Source organism: Nomascus leucogenys, chromosome 24 (assembly GCF_006542625.1).
Source record: "Nomascus leucogenys isolate Asia chromosome 24, Asia_NLE_v1, whole genome shotgun sequence".
NCBI classification, from domain to species: Eukaryota; Metazoa; Chordata; class Mammalia; order Primates; family Hylobatidae; genus Nomascus; species Nomascus leucogenys.
The window spans coordinates 15,578,536-15,594,018 of NC_044404.1; the positions used below are offsets into that span (position 1 = coordinate 15,578,536).

The 15,483-nt window shown below is 47.9% G+C and overlaps 1 protein-coding gene across 1 annotated transcript in view; it reads left to right on the forward strand.

The window, feature by feature from the left end:
- The window catches only part of FHAD1 (forkhead associated phosphopeptide binding domain 1), a 144,970-nt gene that overhangs the window by 78,093 nt on the left and 51,394 nt on the right, over nt 1-15,483 (forward strand). Inside the window, exons 13-14 of the mRNA XM_030805368.1 lie at nt 64-259; nt 12,636-12,793. Of these exons, the coding sequence (XP_030661228.1) occupies nt 64-259; nt 12,636-12,793 (354 nt within the window). The remainder of the gene's footprint in view (nt 1-63; nt 260-12,635; nt 12,794-15,483) is intronic.

Genomic DNA, 15,483 nt, shown 5'->3' on the forward strand with positions numbered 1-15,483 from the left:
GTCACGTCAGGGGCTATTTCTGGCCACAGGGCCTGGGCTCCTCATGATCTCACCTCTTTGCAGGCTTGCATGAAAATGTCCTGTCGCAGCCGTGACCTGAAGAAGGAAGTCGACCTTCTTCAGCACCTCCAGGTGAGCCCACCTGTCTCGGGGCTGCAGAAGGTGGTGCTGGACGTCCTGAGGCACGCGCTGTCCTGGCTGGAGGAGGTGGAGCAGCTCCTCCGGGACCTTGGGATCCCGCCCTCCAGCCCCAACAAAGGTTACTGGGACTTTTTTTCTCACATGGTTGCATGACTCTAAAATGTCGCGTTGAATCTCAGCATGATGGGACATCTGTTGAGGAAGTCTTCCTGGGTATCTGGCCAAGTCTATTCCCTTCTCCAGAACCCCCTCTTCTCTGCTTGAGGCGTAATTTTCCATTAAAAAAAAAAAATACACACATACAAGTGAGACACGATAACTGAAGAAAAATGAAACAAAACAGAGGCAAAAGGAAAATTAAATCGAAATTATGCAAAGTCTAATTACGCTGTTTAACTTCCAAGGCATTTTCCCATGGAAATAGCCGCGTGATTCCAGGCAAGTCACTTACCCTGTCTATGCCTCAGTTTCCCTATCTGTAAAATGAGGCTAATAGGGAGTACCCACCCTTTAGGGCTGTTGTGATCATTAAAATGCATGAATATATGGAAAGTACTTGGAATAGTACCTGGCACACAATAGGCATTACTGAATGTTTATTGACTTTTAATTTGACAAAAAATAGTGTCACGTTACCCTCAATTTTCTTTGGTTTATTCCTAATGGCACATCATCTATGTCAGTAGACACAGACCTACATCATCGCTGTTACTGACAGTGGTTACTGATTCCATTGTGTAGGATATGCCATTGTTTTAGACAATCCCCTATCATGGGCACTTAGGTGATTTCCAGTTTTTCACACTCATAAATCATGCTGAGATGAACATTGTTGCACACATACCTGCTCATATTATCTTTATTCTCCTAGAGGTGGAGAGGTATGAACCACTTTCTTTCAACAAAGATTGATTGCATGCATGCTTACCAGACGCCACATGTTGTGCAGGGCAGAGACGTAACGGGGTCAGGAACAGGTAGAATCAGGTCATGGGTGTATGGTCCACTGTAAAATTCTTCCAGTATGTCCATACATTTGAAATTTTTTATAATAAAATACTGGGGAAAAAAACAGGCCCTCTAAGAGCTTATGGTCTCAGGGGGAAGGATGAGGTGGGCATTAATGGGAAAATCACTCAAACAAACATGAAAGTTGAGTGGTGACAATTGCTATGAAGTGCAGGGTTCAATCTGGTCAGGGAGAGCAGGGCATCTGCAGGATGCATACGAGTTGTTTGCTAAAGAAGGGGGAGAGAGCATTCTGAGCACAGGAGCAGCGTGGTGGCAGGGGGAGCATGGAGAGCACACGGGGCTAACAGGGTAGGGCAGGCTGGCCAGGGAGCTTCCCAGGGCCATGCATGTGGGGTCTTGCAGGGCCCTGGTAAGAAGCTTTATTCTAAGGGCAGTGAGAAGCCTGTGAAAGGCCTTAAGTAAGGATCTGGACAAGCTTGCATTCTGAGACAGTCATCTTGGTGGCAAGTGGACAATGTACTGGAGGGTGGGCAGCGTGGTGCCCCAGGAGCCACTTGGCAGGCTGCCGTAAGAGATGACAAGGCTGCCCTAGGGCACGGTGGGGATGGAGAAAGAAGATTCAGGGACGAGTAAGAGGTAAATCAACAGGCCTCAGTGGTAGGACTGGAGATGGTTGGAAGGAAAGTGACAGAGGACAGTCAACAAGACCTCGAGGTTTCTGGTGTGTGTAAAAGATGGATGTGATTTCTTCACTAAAACTCAGAGCAAGGAATGCAGGATGAGGCCCAGGTTTGAGGGGGAAGAGGAGTGTGAGGTGCCTGTGAGACATCTGAGATGAGATGCCCAAGAGACAGCTGTCTCCCTGGGTGTCTTGTCTGGGGATAGGTAATAATGATGTATCCTCAGCACCCAGAGAGCATGTGCCACACAGCGGGGGCCTAATACATATCTGTGGGATGGAGGGATGGATGGATGGAAGTGCAGGTGGATAGATGGACGGACGGATGGAAGAAAGGATGGATGGAAGGGTGGGTGGGTGGGTGGATGGACGGACAGATGGATGGAAGAAAGAATGGATGGAAGGGTGGGTGGTGGATGGATGGATGGACGGACGGATGGAAGAAAGGATGGATGGAAGGGTGGGGGGGTGGGTGGATGGATGGATGGACGGACGGATGGAAGAAAGAATGGATGGAAGGGTGGGTGGGTGGATGGATGGATGGATGGAAGAAAGAATGGATGGAAGGGTGGGTGGGCGGGTGCATGGATGGATGGATGCCACTGCACTGCAGCCTGTGTGATAGTGAGACCTTGTCTAAAAATAAATAAAAATGGAAGAAAGGATGGATGGAAGTGTGGGTGTGTGGATGGATGGATGGATGGATGGATGGATGGATGGATGGAAGAAAGGATGGATGGAAGCATGGGTGGGTGGGTGGGTGGATGGATGGGAAGAAGGGTGGGTGGATAGAAGGGTGGGTGGGTCTGTGGGTGGATGAATAGATGGACAGAAGACGGGAAGGCAGGAGGGAAGGCAGGAAGGCAGGCAAGCAGGGAAGCAGGCAGGAAGGAAGGAAGATTAAAGCCATAGATGTGAATGGTATCAGTTAGGAAGATAATTTATTCTTCAGTCTTGAAGAACAGCCAGAGAACTTCGCTCCATGTTTTGCCTGATTTCATGTAAGCTCATGACCTACATGAAATTAATGAGAGGGAAGGGAAAGAGCACAGGGCCGCACCTTAAGGAACTCCAACATTGTGAAGCTTGTTGCTACTCCTTCTTGCCAAATCCCCCTCCAGAGAGCCTGCGTCAATTTTATATTCTTTCCACAATGAATAAGAATAGAGGAGTGATTTTCAACCCTGGCGCTTCAACATCTGCAGCAGGATGCTTCCAAAGTATCCAGAAGGTGGGGTAACATTCTTAAAAAGCAAAAGCAAAACCAACATTAATTTTTATGTGGGAACCTTCCCCTCATCATGTAGCAGAGAGTGTTACTGTTATTGCAATCAAGGCAGAGTCGTGAGCTTACTTGAAATGAGGTAAAACATGGAGCAGAGTTCTCGTTCTTCAAGACCGGAACTAAAACAAAGACCATGATCTCCATCCTGGTAATAATAGAGCCAAGCTACGTGTGCACTGTCCCCTTCCCACTCCCAAGACCATCTTAGTCATCTAGACTAAGTCTATAAATCTAGTCATATATTACTGTTAAGAAATGTGGGTTGTTGCCAGGTGTAGTGGCTCATGCCTGTGATCCCAGCAACGTAGGAGGCTGAGGCAGGAGGATCATTTAAGGCTAGAAGTTCAAGACTGACCTGGGCAACATCGTGAAACCCCTCATCTCCAAAAAATAAAAAATAATAATAAATTAGCCAGGCATGGTGGCACAGGCCTGTAGTCCCAGCTACTCATGAGGCTGAGCCAGGAGGATCCCTTGAGGCTAAGATTTCGAGGCTGCGGTGAGCTGATTATGCCACTGCACTGCAGCCTGTGTGATAATGAGACCTTGTCTAAAAATAAATAAACACGGATTGTAAAGTTAAGCTTTCAGGCCAGTAATTCCAGAAAGGCTAAGGAAGACTGATCTTAGGCAAGCATTCCTCAGACCAGCCATTTTCTTCTCCTGACTTCATAAGAGTCGTGAGATTTGAACAACATTAAGCAGGTTTCTGCAGAATCCCTCCCTTGTTAACACGCGCCCTGGGTCAACAAGAAGGGGATAAAGAAAACAGTATTTCCAAACTACTGGTCTCCTTTCTTGATGCCCTTACCCCCGCAACTAACCTCTTGGAATAATGTTCCATGGAAAACTTGTTGGGGAAACGGTGGTCTGCTGGCCACATATTCTGTGATTACAACTAGTTGGTTCTAAGAAGTCAAGAAAAAAAGAATGGAGAATAACAGAAAGGTTAGTAAGCAGGGCCCATCTTTTGTCCACTCAGCAGAAGAGAAAGTTGATGGTAAAAGGCATTTTCTCTTCTAGTACAAGCAATATTACGTTAAGCGCCCAAAAGACTGGAAGAAAAGGGTGAGCTAGAGTATGCCCCATATTCTCTACTCTTGTACCTAATTCCTAGCCCAGAGCTAATCCAGAAGGAGGAGTGGGAAGAGGAAGATGAGGAAGGATGGGGAGGAGGAGGGAAGAGGAGGAAAGAGGAGGGCGATGATGATAACGGTGATGATGGTGATTATGGTGACAATGATAGTCATTCATCACTGAGGACTTATATTCTAGATACGGTTCTAGCATTTTATATACATTATCTCATTTCATCCTCACAGTAACTCTATGGGTTAATAATTTGCCCATTTTCCTCATTTTAGAAATGAGGAAACTGGCTCAAAGCTGGTTTTCTGATTACTCCACCAGGATAAGGTGATTTGAGGCCCTTCACGTTACAGAGGCTGACAGGGAGTCCCCAGTCTATTCACTGCCATCCTGCACACTCCCAGGAGCCGCCTGCATTTCTAGCTCCTAAGAGAAGGGTAGAAAGCATGGGTTGTTTAGCTCTTCCTGGGGATTTAGCACTGTGTTCGGTGTTTCACACACATTGTGTACTTTTATCCTCCCACCTACCCAGTGAGGCAGGTATGATTACCATCTTTATCTTTTTTTTTTTTTTTTTTTTTTGAGTAAAAGTCTTGCTCTGTTGCCCAGACTGGAGTGCAGTGGCATGATTTCAGCTCATTGCAACCTCCACCTCCCAGGCTCAAGCGATCCTCCCACCTCAGCCTCCCAGGTAGCTGGGACTACAGGCGTGTGCCACCATGCCACCTAATTTTTGTGTTTTTTATAGAGACGTGGTTTCACCATGTTGCCCAAGCTGGTCTCAAATTCCTGGGCTCAATCAACCCACTCAACTCCCAAAGGGCTGGGATTACTGGCGTGAGCCACTGTGCCCAGCCTTCATTTTAAAAGTAAAGAAACTGAGACACAGGAACGTTAAAAAGTTGCCCAGGGTCACACAGCTGGTACGTTAGGGTTAGGACTCAAACTGAGGTCTTTGTGACCCTAACACCTGTGTCTTCCCTATGACCCCTGCCCCTTCACCCCACCCCCATACACATACACACTTCCTCTGAAGTTGCAGCAAGGTACCAGGCACATGCCCAGTCCCTAAAGAATTGGTGCTGTCATCGGCTCAGGCAGTGACAGAGCTAAGAGTTGTCTTTCCCTAAGGTAAATCGCATCTGATTCCTACCCTGAGCCATAACCACAGAAAGCCCCGTCTGTATCACAATAATGTTCCAAGCTGGGACTCTGGGTACCCACTGCCAAGGCTTGAATTTCAGCTGTGCACCTACTAGCTGTGTGGGCAGTTACGTGACGTGGCTGTGTCTCCATTTACTTGCTCATGAAATGGCTATCCAGTCTCCTAGCAGCATATGAGGACTGAGTGACGGGATACATGCATGGCAGTGCTGGTCACAGTCAGCTCGTAATCGGTGGGGGCTGCTGTCATCGTCAGCCTCAAATACTTGTTGACTTAATCTGACCTAAACGTGGGTAGCCACCAGCCAGGTAGGCATGTGGGCCACATAGCCTGGTTTACTTGCACCCAGGTGACATCCTCTGGAGCCTCTGCCCTGTCTCCATTTAGCAGCAAATGGGGTTTCCTTAGCCCTAAGCCCTCAACTGGGTTGAAGCCAAGAGCCCTTTCTAGAGGCCTCCTCCTTAGAATCTGACAGTGGGCCTCGGGTCCTGGCTGCCAAGTGGCCAAGCTGCAACTCAGTCCACGCCCCTCCAACCTCAAACTCCCTGCTCTTGACCACCAGGCTACCTGCCTTTTAGAACATCCTCCTAAGAGATAAAACATGCGTCACAAACTAGGACGGAAATCCTGAAACGAATCCCCCAGGGGAATCCAGGTGGGGTAAATGTCAGGGAAATGACTTGCGGTGTTGTTGTGAGACGTCATGTGCAGCCCACAAGGTGAGGCCTGCTGGGGTCCGGTGTGTTCGGAAGGGTGGAGGATTTGCTGTGTGGTTCAGCTGGGAGGATAAGAATGTTGAAGCGGCACCTTGAAAGTCAGCTGAATACTCCTCCCGCCTGGTTTCTCAGGGTTCCTCTGATAAGGGAAGGAAAGGATTTTTTACATTTTTCTCTGCAAGCTCCGTCGTTTGTGTCTATTTCTGCAAGACTTTGTTACAAATAAAAGACTTTTCTTGCATGCATGACAAATCACTCAACTATCCAAGATATACTGTGTCTTTAAATGAAAAGACAGCACGTTGCAATAATATGCTTGGTGTGCTTTTATTTTTTTTTAAAATGTCAGTAACTGAGCAAAAGAACAACCTTGAGAAAAAGACATCAAACCGTTAGGAGTATTATCCCAGCAGGGCAGGATTGCATTGCACCTTGACTTCCATTCAGTTGTTCAACAACTGTTCATTGAGGGCCCCTGTGTGCCAGCCACCATGCAGAACATGAAGACGCAGAGGCAAACACTTCCCACATTATGAATTTCTGTAACATTTGGGTTTTTATAACCAACATATATAACTTTTGTAAACAGAAGTATAAGAAAGACTTGTTCCTTCCCCCAAAGAGCAAAATCCCCATTATGATTACAGTTAGTCGTCTAATCTAGAAATAGAAATGTGATCAAATACTGGCCTCCCCTTCAGCATCCTCAACTACCTCTTCCCTTAGTCCTCCTCAGATCCCAACCATGATTTCATCCTTCCCCGTTGATTCCTGGGTCACACGTTGCAGCCAAGCAAAATCCCAGACTCCTCCCAACAGAGCCTCCACAAATCCCTGTATTCACCAGGTCCAATGGGCCAAGCCAATGTCAGCCCGGCCATCTCACCTCCTCCGCCATCTTGGTATCCTTGCAATGCACCTCTCCAACGCACCAACCCAACCCTGTACTCTCAAGCCTCCAAACCCTTTGAAAAGACAATGACAGATCTAGGTGTGAATTCTGATTCTAACACTTACCAGCTCTGTAGCTTAACCTTGGGGAGCTTCTGTCGTTTCACCTATAAGTACGAACACACTTCCTTGCCGGGTTGTTTATAATGATTAGAAAAATGTATCAAACTCTTGGCATAGCACTGGCACGCAGCAGGTGTGCTATTATTATAATATTGCTGTTCTCACGCTTCTGTGCTGGAAATCCTCCGAATGGTGCATTGCCCCACACAAGAGCATGTTCTCCTCGCTTCCTTTTTCTCTCTTTGCCCATCTTTTATTCCTTCCCTCCATTATCCCCACTAGGTCTTCCTCCTAGACGCAGCACGTACCCTGCCCTGTCTCCCCTTTCCTCTCCTTCCCAGGGACCTTGTGCACAAAATTCTTCTTTCTTTGGCATTGGCGGCCTTTCTTTTCCTCTTAGTACCTTCCCTTTGCCATCAAAGGGGCACTTCAAGATGGCTGTACCATCCTGAAAAAATCATTCTTCTCTGGAATCCATCGCTTCTTTCGCTCCTTTTCAATTGCTCTTACTCCTGTCTTCACCTGTGATCTTTAAGAAGCGTGTTGCACCCTCGGTCTTCGTTGCCAGCTTCTTGGACTTTCTGCCGAGTAACTGACACGGACCACCCGCAGCACTGACTAGGCCACCCCCGTCCCGGGGACTGTGTCTCTGACCTGCCCAACACTCTTCATTCTCTTTTTTGAAACCCTTTTGGCACTCTGCTTCCCTCCTGATCTTTTCCATTCATTCCCAGCAGCCCCCTTCACCGACTCCTGTCCCTAACGAGGGTGTTTTCTCCTGTGCAGTCAGCCCTTGGTCCACCCCATCTCCTTTCTCACGAAGAAACTCTGCACTTCCGGGCTTCCCCAGACACTCCTGTGTTATCCACACGGACGCCTCTGCAGGAGGGGCTGCCGGGAAAGTGGTGCAGGGAGTCCAGCCGAGGCAGCAGGTGGGGTCCCTGGCCAGGGGCCATGGCCACCAGGAGGAAGGGGGCCTCTTTCTTCATTCACACAAGGACCCTGGATGGGCTGGGCTGGTCCAGCCTTGCCAATTGGCATGTCCAGCTCTCTGCTGACCCTCCCTCCCTGGAGTCCTGCCAGTGCCTCAAATTCAGCATGTGTGAAACAGCCTGGTGGTTCCTTCTCTCTCCCTGCCACACCCCACCCCAACCCCAACCTGTCTCTTTCCCATCTGATGACGAGGCCACCATTCTACCCCTTTAAAAGGCTTTCCCTTTCTTCCTTCTCATCCTCGCTTCTCCCACCCTCGGTTAGAGGATCGGCACTGAATATCTGGGCATCTCTCGGGCCCTTAGCAGAGCTCCCTGCCTCTCACTCAGAGGAGGGGAGCTTATCACAGGCAACATCCAGGATCGTCTGGCGACATTTTTGGTTGCCAAAACTGGGGTGGGTGAGTAGGAGTGCCCCTGGCATCCAGTGGGTAGAGACCAGAAATGCTACTAACCATCCCACAATGCCTAAGACAGCCCCCACAGCAAAGACTCGACAATATCAGCAGTGCAATACCAGCAATACGGCCCGACATATCAGCAGTGCTGCAGCAAAGAAACCCCGCCAGCTCCAGCCTCTCGAATGCAGCTCAGTTATTTTTCTTAAAAAAAAAAACAAAACACTCTTTATCAGGCCACTTCACTGTTCTGTCGGCCGCTGGAATAGGAGTGACTCAGACCTTGAGTCACACCAATTAGTCTTGGCTCAGCCACTGGCCTGCTGTGTGGCGTTGGGCAGGCCCGCGTCTCAGAACACCACTGCCTCATCTATAAAATGGGGACCCACTGGGCACATTTCAGTCATGTTTAAATCAAGTTTCCTCTCTCAAGGTGATGGTTTCAGGCATGTCACGGCTTGACCTCACCCTTCCACGCCTCCTCCACTGTCTGCTCCTCCCTCTCCCATCATCTACTCCAGCCCAAGTAAGCTCAGCACTTCCCTGGAGGTGCACTGCCTTTTCCTAATCCCACCCCCACCACCCCAACATCCCGGTATGAAGCTGTGGCTTCCTGTGACTATTGTAACAAATGACCACAGGAGAGTGGCTTAAAACAACACATTATTCTCTTAGCGTTCAGGATTAATTTGGTTTCACTGGGCCAAGTTTCCTTCCTGAGGCTCTAGGGCAGCATCCGTTTCCTGGCCTTCTTCAGCCTCTAGAGCTTCATTCCTTGCATTCCTTGGCTTGTGGCCCCTTCCTCCATCTTCAAAGCCAGCAGTGTGGCATCTTCCAGTCTCTGCTTCCATCACATCACCTTCCCCTCTGTCTGTGGTCAAGCCTCCCTCTGTCTCCTTATAAGAAGCCGTGTAATGACATTGGGTCCACCCAGATAATCCAGGATAACACCCCATCTCGAAATCCTGAACTTAATCATATTTGCCAAGCTCCTTTTGCCCTGTACAGTCACACCCACAGGTTCCAGGGATTCGGACCTGGAATCGTAGGGGGTCATCATTCAGCCCCACACATCCCTGTTCTGAAGTGCCCTCCCCCAGCTCACTGAATTCTGCCCACCCAACAGCACCCACACTCAGTGGTTCTTCAACCAAGTGGCCTTACTCGCTCACTCCAGGTGAATGATCTCTCCCTCCTCTGACACCCTCACCCTCCCCTCTCCTTCAGCAGTCACTTACATGCCACCTGGGGTCACTGCATGTTTCCAGCAGGCCTTTACACCTTGTCTGTCAGACTGAACTGTAAGCCCCTGGAGGTCTTGGCTTTAGACCATCCCCCACACTAAGCACCATGCTTCGCACCCGCAGACAGTAAATAGGTGTTCTGTTGATGGGTTGTTTTCCACCTCCAAAAAGAAAGTTGGATGTGAGCTCAACCAAGGCTTATCAACCACTTTATTTTTATTTTTTTGAAACTGAGACTCACTCTGTCACCTGAGCTGGAATGCAGTGGCACAATCTGGGCTCACTGCAACCTCTGCCTTCCAGGTTCAAGCGATTCTCATGCCTCAGCCTCCCAAGTAACTGGAATTACAAACCTACGCCACCACACCCAGCTAGTTTTTGTATTTTTAGTCGAGACGGGGTTTTATCATGTTGGCCAGCCAGGCTAGTCTCAAGCTCCTGACCTCAGGTGATCTGCCCATCTCAGCCTCCCAAAGTGCTGGGGTTACAGACATGAGCCTCCATGCCCAGCCTAAGCCACCGTGCCCGGCTGCTTATCAACTCCTTTAAAACCACAGGTTGGATGGCAGCTCATGTTGTTTTGATGGGATGGCAACGTTGCCTTCATCCACCTGTCTGGCAAGCTTTGGAGCTGAGTTGAATTTATACTTACATTCTTCCTGCTTCTCTTTTTTTAAGGGTTCTCTTTGTATCTGATATATCTTCTGGAACATTATAAAAAACTTATGAGCCAGGCCCAGGAACTTCAGGTAATTCTTTTAATTTCTTTTTTTCCAAAGTTTATTTCGGCCCCTGGTTGGCATTTATATAGCACTGTGCATTTGAAACCTGTTTTTTCTTTATCCGCTAGTCCAGTCCACACCCTCCAATAGGTGAAATGATTTCTCCATTTGCACACGAAGAGGTACAGAAAAGGTTGGCTAAGATCTCCCAGGAGGGTAAGGACAATGATAGGGTGCTGCCCTCTCTCTGGCCTCCTGGGCCAACCACACTGTTTGTTTTCCTCTGTCAAAGGCCCAGAAGACTTAATGCCATCAGATTTTTTTTTTTTTCGAGTCTCACTCTGTTGCCCAGACTGGAGTACAGTGGCTCAATCTCAGCTCACTGCAACCTCTACCTCCCAGGTTCAAGTGATTCTCCTGCTTCAGCCTTCTGAGTAGCTGGGATTACAGGCGCCTGCCACCATGTGTTGCTAATTTTTGTATTTTTAGTAGAGACAGGGTTTCATTATGTTGGCCAGGCTGGTCTTGAACTCCTGACCTCAAGTGATCCACCCACCTCAGCTTCCCAAAGTGCTGGGATTACAGACGTGAGCCACTGCACCCAGCCTTAATGCCAGCAGATTTTGAAAACTGTGTTTACTAAATCCAGTGGACAAAGTACAGCTATCTATAGCACAGGCAGCAGCATTACTAAAAGAAATATTCTAGAGGCAAATGAGCTTTATGGGTTATATCATTCTGATAGCTATTGCCATAATAGTATTATATAATAACCACAAAACTTCAGCGGCATTCAGCAATTGCTATTTACTGCTCACGTGTCTGGGGTCAGTGGCAAGGCGGCTCTGCTGACCTTGGATGGGCCCACCCACTTGTCTGGGTGTTAGCTGGCCTTTGGTTGATCTAGACTGGCCTCAGCTGGAGCGACTCAGCTCCATGTGTCTCTCATCCCCCAGCAAGCAAGCCTAGGCTGTTCTCACGGAGACTGGGAGGTACAAAAGAAAGTGGCCCAATCACGTAGTGTTTTTCAACCTTCTGCTTGTGTTATGTCTGCTAAGATCCCATTGGCCAGAGCAAGTCACATGGCTGAGTTCCGCGTCTGGAGGCAAAATTTGGGCGGGCACTGCAAGTTACGTAACCCTAAACATGGATAGAGTGGGGTGAAGAAGGGACCACCATGCCAATAAGCCACAGAGGCTTGAGTCCAGGGATTGGCAACTTTCTCTGTAAAGGGCCAGATGGTAAATATTTTATGCTTTGCAGACCATATTCATACCTCTTCCACTCTGCTATGGTAAAATGAAAGTAGCCATAGACAATAGGTAAGCAATGGGCCTGCTAAGCATGGCACTGTTTCAATCAAACTTTATTTACGGTGGGCACAGTGGCTCATGCCTGTAATCCCAGCACTTTGGGAGGCCGAGGCGGGTGGATCACCTGAGGTCAGGAGTTCAAGACCAGCCTGGCCAACATGGTAAAACCCCGTCTCTACTAAAAATACCAAAATTAGCCAGGTGTGGTGGTGGGCACCTGTAATCTCAGCCACTCAGGAGGCTGAGGCAGGAGAATCACTTGAACCCAGGAGGCAGAGGTTGCAGGGAACCAAGATCATGCTCCTGCACTCCAGCCTGGGCGACAGAGCAAGACACCATCTCAAAAAAAAACAAAAACAAAAACAAAACAAAGCAAAAACACCACCTTATTTACAAAAGTATGCAGTGGGCCCGATTTGGCCTGTGGGCTGTAGTTTGTCAACCCCTGGTCTAGTCCCTTCTCATTTTTCAGATAAGGACAATTTCAGTGTCACGCAGCTAATGGGTGAAGAATCAAGACAAATGTTCAAGCCTCCTGGCTCCTACAAGACTGCTTTTTTCCTCACACCCACCTACCACTTACTGAACACCTACTATGTGCTCAGCACTGTGCTAAAAGCTTTCCATCATTATCTCACTTAATCCTTACAACTCTAAAAGGTCAATACTGTTATTAACTTCATTTTCTAAATGAGAAAGCATCTAGAAACAACTAGAGCTGGGATTCTTTCTAGATCCAGAGTCTGAATTCTTAACCACGGCATGCTGTAGTGTTCTGTGATTTTAAGAAACTTCTGGGTAAACCTTTGTCCCCAGAAAGGTAAACAATTGGTAAACAAATGTGGAAAGACTCTTTAGTCAGGCCTGTCCCCCATCAGCATCGGTTTACTTTTCTCGCGTTTCAGATCAAGTTCAACAGTTCTCAGGAAACTCAGCAGTCTTTACTGCAAGAAAAGCTGCGGGAGCATCTGGCAGAGAAGGAGAAGCTGAACGTGGAGAGGCTAGAGCAAGAGGAGAAGCTCAACGCCAAAATCAGGCAACTGACAGAAGAGAAGGAGGTAAGGTGGTCCCTGCCATTTGCTTTACTACTGGAAACTGATGAAATGGCCTTTTCTATGGGAAATTGAGGGCATGTACTTAGAGAAATCTCAGCTACTCTGTTTGGTGCTATGAAACTAATTAAACAGGGTGAATAATTGGGGAGGATTTAACATGAAGTTTGAATTCTAAAACTCACAGCAAAATCAACTTGAAAAGGCAGCATGATTGAAATTTCAGGAAACAGTGCCTTGTTTGTGTATCTATTGCCTTCGGCTTTATGAGATCTGAGTCATCGCTGCAGGTTCTGGTTTGTAGCTGACAGACTGTTTCTAAATGTGCGCAAGATCAACTTCAGATGACAAATTTCAGTCTTTTGCTTTCTCTTTATACATACCGGGGGAAACAAATGGCCAAAATTGCTACTGACTTTTCTAGAAACCAAGCCAGTTAGAAGATAGCAGCATCTCTAAAACTCGAACGTGCCCATGAATTGTCTGGGGATCTGGTTAAGATGCAGATTCTGTCTCAGCAGGCCTGAGACGCTACATTTTCAACAAGCTCCCAGATGGTACTGACGCTACCAGTCTGCAGATCCACATTTTCTTAGGGTGAAGTCTTGGAGGAAGGTTTTCCCAAAGTTTCCTGATAAGAACCAACCAGATGCTTTGCTGAAAATACAGATCTTGGTCTCCACCCCAGACCCATTAAATCAGAACATCTGGAGAGGGCCAGGAAACTGTATTATTTAATGAGCTGCTTCTCATCACTGTCCTAGAGTTGGCCCTTTTTTTCCTTAAGATGGGGTCTTGCTCTGTTGCCCGGGCTGGAGTGCAATAGTGTGATCATGGCTCACTGCAGCCTCAAACTCCCAGGCTGCAGTGGTCCTCCCACCTCAGTCTCCCAAGTAGCTGGGACCACAGGCATATGGCACTACACCCAGCTAATTATTACTTTTTTTTTTGTAGAGATAGGATCTTGCTATGTTGCCCAGGCTGGTCTTGAACTCCTGGGCTCAAGTGACCCTCCCACCTCAGCCTCTCAAGTAGCTGGGACCACAGGCACACACCACCACACCCAGCTAATATTTTTATTTTTTGTAGAAATGGGGTCTCTATGTTGCCCAGGCTGGTCTCAAACTCCTGGCATCAAGTGATCCTCCCACCTCAGCCTCCAAAAGTTCTGGGATTACAAGCACGATCCACCATACCTGAGGGTTGGCCCTTTTTGATATTCAGGGACCTCTCCCATGAATTTCACTGTCTTTATGACTTTTGTCACTTAGGAGATTAAAAATTACTAATGCCTTGCACCTCTCCCCGCCGACTCCCCACATTCTGATCTAAGTGGGGTGAGGGTGTGGCCCCTGCTGTGGGATTTCTAAGCACTCCCAGGTGGTCGCAAAGTGCAGCCACGGTTGCGAGCCACTATTGTGGGTGGGTGTGGAGCAGCGTGTACATGCTGCCCCTCCTCACAGCCCCCTCAAGACAGCGGCCCCCCAGATCCACCGGACCCCAACTCTTCCCAGATATCTCCTCTCTTCCCCAGAAGAGTACTGGACCTGCCGCCTTCTCCATCTTTCCCCAGCTCCTTCTCTACCACACACACCTGCCCTCCAGACCTCTCCTTCTTTTATCTCCATCCTCACATGTGTGTCCAGTTACCCCAAGACATCAGTCTCCTCCTCCCTCTTCTCTTTGCCTCTTTCTCTGCTTTTCTGCATTCGCGAAATAAAAGATTAAAAAAGAAGAGCCATCTGACCAAATCATGTGCAATCCGCATAAAGGTCATATTAATGATAGCTATAAATCAAGACGGGCACATTTTGAAGGGCACTTAGATATGGAAAAAGCCAGCACCGTTCCATAGAGAAGAAAATAAAACCAGAAAGTACCTAGAAATCTTCAAAATCTTCACAGAGCTCTCCACCGACTTCCTTTTTTCTTCTCTGATTACCTTCTCCTTTTAACATCGGCATTCCAGATGCCTTATTTTCTCTTTTTAATTTTGGATGGACTTTTTCCCTTGTCAGGGTTTGATATTTCAGCCCCACCATGTTAAACACTGCGTTGGGCGCCTGCCTTAGTCTTCCTAGACACCCGTGGCGACACTGGCCTGGCAGAGTGTTTTAAGAGCTGGCGTCAGCCCCTCTTTTAAACCTGCAAACCTCGGTGCATCCCACCCTCCTTGCAGAGGGAGGAAGCAACATCAGGTCCCTGACAGACAGACTGTGACACTCGAAGGTCGCCCTTCCTCTGGCACTCGGATTGATGGACTTGACCCTGGGGACTCCTTGGAAAGTTACCTCTTGGACTTCAGTGCCAAGTGTCCTGACTAAATGAGCCTTCCTTAGACCTTCTGACTCCCGTCACCTGCCCTTTCCGAAAATACATGTGTCCATGGTCATTAAGTAGCCTCCCTCTCATGAATCTTGACTTGTTTGAGGACTTTGTTTCAAAGGGAAAAAAAAAATTCTATGTTGCTTTATCAATCTAGCATTCTTTTCTTATTGCCAGTTGTTGACAACAATCCCTTGGTTTGTGCACACACCAGTGCGTTAGATCAGGGATTGGCCAAATTGTCCCATAAAGAGCCAGATAGTAAATATTTTCAGTTTTGTGGGTCGTATGCTCTCTGCTCTTCTGCAACAGCAGCCATAGACAATACACAGCAAGCACAGAGTGCTCCAATAAAACTTTATTTACAAAAACAGAC